Raw genomic sequence first — 6,000 nt, forward strand, 5'->3', positions numbered from 1 at the left:
CTTGTCTATGTGGCAATGTGGTCCCTCCTCACCTTAATTTATTTTTTTTTAAAAAAAAACTCAAAAAATAATGGAGGACCATCTAAATATACAACTTTTCACCACCTTACCTATGTGGTAAGGTGGTCCCCTACTACTTTTTGAGTTTTTTTTTTTATTTTTTAAAAATAAATTAAGGTGGGGACCACCTTAACACATGGACAAGGTGGTGAAAAATTGTATATTTAAGTGATAGTGAATCATTACTCTTTTTTAAATCACAAACTTAATATGTGAGTCTTAGTTATAAACTGCCAATCCAAAGTATCCAACCGCCGGAGGGCGCCATATGTGTATGGGGGAATGCTGTTGAGACAGGACAACTGTTCAACTTCCTTAAAAAAAACATTATAAAATGGAATTTGAGGCAATACAAGATTATCATCTTTTTATTTTATTAGACGACAAAATCTCTTATTTAAATAGATGAGTAATGTTGTATCAAACAGTCGGCTGCCAGCTTGCCAATACGATGATTCAAAAACTAATTAATAAATATTCTTATATACCCAGCATTCAATTTATTATTTGCAACCAAGTCATAAACTAGAACTCCCAAGATCAAAGCCGTCCGCTACATAATTAGAATAATATGACAATGAAAATTATTATTATATATATATATTTTTTTTATAATTGTTGATTTAATAATTGACTTATACTGTAGAGTTACATAATCATTTACCAAATACTGTTACTCAGTTTGGTTTGCTTGGAGCACAAGTCAACTTATGTCTAACAAGAAATCTTTTTTCTGCTCAAGAAACGTATAATAACAAGCTAGGAACAGCCTGTTATTCGAAAATGATGGAGAAAATATACTAAAAATGGGGGTCCTCGTTTTCTTAATCTGTTTTTAATGGATAATAAAATTATTTAATTACTTAAAATGGGATTTTGATTATATCTGTATGACAAAGTTTGGGACCCCAACCCCCCAAATCTAGTAATCTGCGTCTTTAACCCCCTAAATTCATGACCGCTTGCACTTTCTCAATTTGTATTTCCCTAAACTACCCCTCCTCGAATTCCATGTCCACCTCAAGAAAGTGTCCAACTGGCGGATATGAATTAACCACCTTGGCTTAGAAAACGCGCGCGCAAATACTTTCCAGCTGGACAGAACTAGTCCGGAGTCCGACGTGGCAAATCTCTCTCTCTCTCTCTCCCCCGCCAGCTTTCATTCATTCTTTTCCCCTTGAGCTTCTTGTTTTCCAATTTATATAGATTCTGCTTGACATTCCTCTCTCTCTCTCTCTCTCTCTGTGTGTTATATGTACGAATGGATGGATACATACGTTTCTGTCTCTCCATCTCTCGAATCATGTGGGTCTTTGCATCTCTCTCCCTCAAGCACCCCCATTGCTTATCTTCTGGTTTTCCCTAACGCTGATTCTTTGCAAAACCTGAATCCCATTTTCACACTCTGTTCTTAACCTTCGCATCACATTTGTATAACCATTACACAATCTTTCTCTTTCTCTTACCCCATCAACCCCATCTTTCTTCTTTTGTTTTTTTTTTTTCTCCAAAACTCGTGGTGATCAACATGTTTGACGGATTATTGAAGTCGAAATTCTACACCAAATGGTTCGACAAAAACCTTTTTTCTTTTCTTTTTTCACTTTGTCTTTGTTGATTTTGGGTGTTTTGTTTCTCTGATTTGTTTAGATTGTTGGGTTTGTTTTAATTCCCGTTAATTTGGTTTTTTTTTTGGCTTTATTGATATAGCAAATCAAATATCAATCTGTTGAAGAAGCGGCTCGAGGTGATAAGGAATAAGAAAGGTGTGGTGCTGAAGTATTTGAAGAATGATATTGCTGAACTTCTTAGGAATGGCCTTGACATCAATGCCTATGGCAGGGTAAGTTTCAGAGGTTCATCTGGCTTTCAGCTGTATGATATTCCTGTTTTTTCCTAGTTTTTTGGATTGATGCGGTAAATTTGCTGAGATTCGATCAAGATTAGTTTTTGATCGTTTTGGATGATCTTCTGGCCTCAATTCGTTGAAAAAGTCTTTTTCATGGATTTCGTTTTAGCATTTCTGGTGTGTGAATATGGAAATCAATTGGTGATACATAACTTGATGTTGTTCATTAGTGATTTTAATTAAATTGTTAGTTTCTTCTGAGTGTTCATTATTTCTCTTGCAGTTGTTTGCATCCTAACAAAGCTTTATATTTCTCTGTCCAATTCCGAGTCGATACGTATGAAAATGTATTGCATTGACTTTTTGCAGAAGTTTATTTCATGGGTTTTGGTCCTTTATTAGTTAAAGAAAAAGAGAAAAAAAAAAAAAAAAATTCATTTTTTGAGTGGGACCCAATTTGTGTCATTGCCACAATGGCATCACATGTTCCTCACAACTCCCATGAAATGCGGCTTCAGAATGATCATTCTTTATATGGTCTGCATGTGACAGAACGGTGGCACAGTGAAAGATTTTAATGAAGAAAAATCATTTTTCGACCCTTCTTTCACCCGTCTCGGTATAGGGATGAGTGAATCCACCATTAAATTTGTAGGGTACTCCCACAAGTTCAATGGTAAATTTGCAAAAGAGATGGTTGGAAGATGGGTCGGAGAATGACACGTAACATGGCTTAAAAGATTTTGGCTTCTCAGGGTTTATGGAGATCGAGCTCTGAGCCATTTTAGTGTTAACAGTTGCAGGCTTCGTAAAATAGTGTTTTAGATTTTGGTTGGATATTTCTTCTGTGTCCTTTTCTTTCAGAAGGTGTAGCGCTTCTTTTGCATACCATAGAGAAATGCATGTATATACTGTGTACAAGGATTTGATAATAATACTTCCAGTTGAAGGAAGAATTCATACCAAATAAAAATATAATATATTTTTGAAACTTTCAAGGGTTACTGCTCACGAAACTTTGATAAACAAAGGAGCATTATGCATGTGGATTGACAATTTAGAGAAGGACAATAACAATAACAATACAAGCATAAACATAAAAGCGTCAAAAGTCTCATATTGAAAGAATATGAGCAGAGTGATCAGGATAGATAGGAACTTGCAAAGAGAAGATGGAGCTTGAGATAAGATGCATGGGGATGTGGGTCCATAAAAATAGTAAAATGCAATGTGAGATGCAAGCCTTGATTTTTGCAGTAATGCAACTCTCTGCAATATCATTCTCACTAAACTTAGTATTTTGTTCTTATAAAAATTTTGTTTCCTTTTGCTAGATATGTATTTTTTGCTTCTCCATTACATAGGACTGCTGGACTAATGGGCATGTGGATGGGCTGGGTCTTGTACCTTCAACTCACCTCAAATGCAGTTTAGTTTCTTCATTTTGTAGTAAATATGGCTGATGAATGATTATATGTCTGTGTATGGGTAATTGAAAGAGAATATACTTTCTTGAACACTAAACTAGAGCAGTAAAACACAGCTTACATCCTTATTTTGCATATATATTCATACGGAAATTACCACACACGACTCTCCATATTTTTTTTAGCTAAAGCTTTTAACTCTATGTAAATGGTGAACAGGCAGAAGGCCTTCTAGTCGAGCAAAACATGTCACCCTGCTACGAATTCATTGAAAAGTTCTGTGGGTGTATCTCCAGTCATCTCTCTGCCATGCAGAAACAGAGGTACATGTGACTGCCTAGCCAATAGTGTTGTGTATGCTACTCATACATCTTACCTTATTTCTATTGAGGCCTAAAGGAGAGTCCTAACTTTTGTCAGATTACTAAGAAACTTAAGAAACTTCAAGCTGAGGGGAGAGGATAACGCTTAACATATAGTTAGCCATTTGGATATAGTCATAGGAACTAATCTTTGAGATGTAGATGTTGAGAACTTGGAGCTAATTTTTGGGCTTTAATCTTCAAAATCTTGATTTTAATCTACATATCAGTTTATACTTAAATGAGGCCCGAAAAAAAGGCTATACTTTCTTCTTAAATTTTACTGTTCTGATCCTGAGATTCATATCTTTCCCTGCACCTTCCGTTTTATCCTTTATATAGGGGTTGCCCTGAGGAGTGCAAGGAAGCTGTACCATCTTTGATGTACGCAGCCGCAAGATTCTCTGATTTGCCTGAGCTCCGAGACCTGCGAACTATTTTTACTGAGAGATATGGAAATTCCCTTGAATCTTATACAAATAAAGAGGTAAATTCATAGGTTCCTTAATAGCTCGTCTCTACAATTCACAGCTCCAGTCCATTAATAATATACACTGCTTCTTTTGTGAATATCTTTGTTTGGGTACTGACCAAGCTAATGGCTTTTAATCAGTTTGTTGAGAGGTTGAGGTCAAATCCTCCTACAAAGGAGATGAAGATTCAGTTACTGCAAGACATAGCACAAGAATCCAATATACGATGGAATAGCAAGGGTCTAGAACAGAAATTGTATACTGCTGCACCCAAACAAGTAAGCTTCACTCTCTATTACTAAAGTTGCCTCCAAAATTGTTAGACAAAGATATCAGAAGGGAAATGAAAAACAATTCGGAGATTGGGGGTATAAAGAGATATCTTTTACCTTTAAAAGGAAGGATGGGAGAGATCTTTGAGACAATGGAAGCCATACCATACTATCTATGAAGTATGCATGCACGCCCCCCCCAATCTCTACAAAAGGCCTGCTTTTATATAATAACAAAACAACCTTGGTACTCAGAAGTTCAAGGCCCTCAACTTTAATCGTCAGTGGATCTACTAAGATGCCAAAGCTTCCCCTGCTTCCTGCCTATTTAGTCCTACTTGTCAAAATTGAATTTGGATGTTGAGCCCCTTTCTACTTCTGATTACTTTTTGCAACATGTATGACTTCTTCCAGGAAGATCCTAAACGTGGTTCGTTAAGCAATATTGATGATGAAAAACGGCAGAAAAACAAGGATGATGCAGTCCCAGAAAGAGACAACCAGAATGCTGGGAACAGACTGAGCAATGGGGAGGGTTTTATTGCAAAAAGAAAGGATAGCGACCTTAATTTTCATGGAAGAAAGGATGTCATTGATGATCGATACAGGATGCCTAGCAGTAGTGAAGAAGAGAGGACTACAAATTTATCCCAGGATGGCCTAAAAACTTCTTCACCGTTGAACTATAAATTTATCCCTCCACCTTACCTCAAAAAGAAGGCTGACAAACACAAAAACAGTTCAGAGGAACCCCCCACAAAATTAAAAGGCAGTGTTGAGATGGAAGCAGCTCAACATGTTGGTGGTCCGGTTGTTGAAGATAAGCCAAAACCAAGGTCAGTTAGGAGGAGAAACTTGAAATCACAAGAAGATGCGAAAGAAGTCCTGCGAACCATACATGCAGTTGGTGGTGATCCAATGGATGAGGAAAGGAAGCTAGATGGCCATGTGATGCAACACAGTAAGAAGCAGTCACCCTTAGAATCAGGCAAAACAAAAGCATATCTGAAACCTACTCCTCCTTCACAACAAAGAGATCACGAGTACGGTGAATATAGGAGGAATAGAATAAAATCTGATTTGGATGTTCCACCTGCCAGAGCAGCACCAGAACCAACTTTACCCGAGGCAACAAAAAAGCATGTTCGAGCCACTTCCTTACAAGCAGAGATGCTGAGCATGGCTAGGCATGTGCATCCCAAGCTACCAGAGTACGACGAATTGGCAGCTCGGATTGCAGCTCTTAAGGGAAGATGAAGATGCATGAAAGAAATAGATATGTAGAAAGCAATTCTTTCTTTCTTTTTTTACTTCAATTCTATACATCCTACATGTGTGATATAACTGATACGGGTTTCTTGTATTGTGTGCTAGTTAGTTACTTTGAGTGCATCAGTTTCTGTAGTCTGTTTGTGGCAGGCAACCGAAGGGGCATGCTCTACCAGTTTCTTCACACTTTACAGGCTGACATGCTGAACATGTTATGTTAGTGCATGCCCATCCTAATTCCTAAGCTACTACATATATCTGTAATGAATGTTCATCACTCATCAGCTT

At 37.2% G+C, this 6,000-nt stretch overlaps 1 protein-coding gene across 1 annotated transcript; it reads left to right on the plus strand.

Annotated features, from left to right (window-relative positions):
- Positions 1 to 1,256: 1,256 nt before the first annotated feature.
- Positions 1,257 to 6,000, plus strand: LOC133862493 (uncharacterized). The gene is made up of 6 exons (XM_062298334.1): positions 1,257 to 1,629; positions 1,771 to 1,903; positions 3,556 to 3,659; positions 4,041 to 4,185; positions 4,312 to 4,449; positions 4,858 to 6,000. The coding sequence occupies exons 1-6, from the start codon at positions 1,589 to 1,591 to the stop codon at positions 5,698 to 5,700; spliced, it is 1,404 nt and encodes a 467-aa protein (XP_062154318.1). The 5' UTR covers positions 1,257 to 1,588; the 3' UTR covers positions 5,701 to 6,000.

This window comes from Alnus glutinosa, chromosome 3 (assembly GCF_958979055.1).
Source record: "Alnus glutinosa chromosome 3, dhAlnGlut1.1, whole genome shotgun sequence".
NCBI lineage: Eukaryota > Viridiplantae > Streptophyta > Magnoliopsida > Fagales > Betulaceae > Alnus > Alnus glutinosa.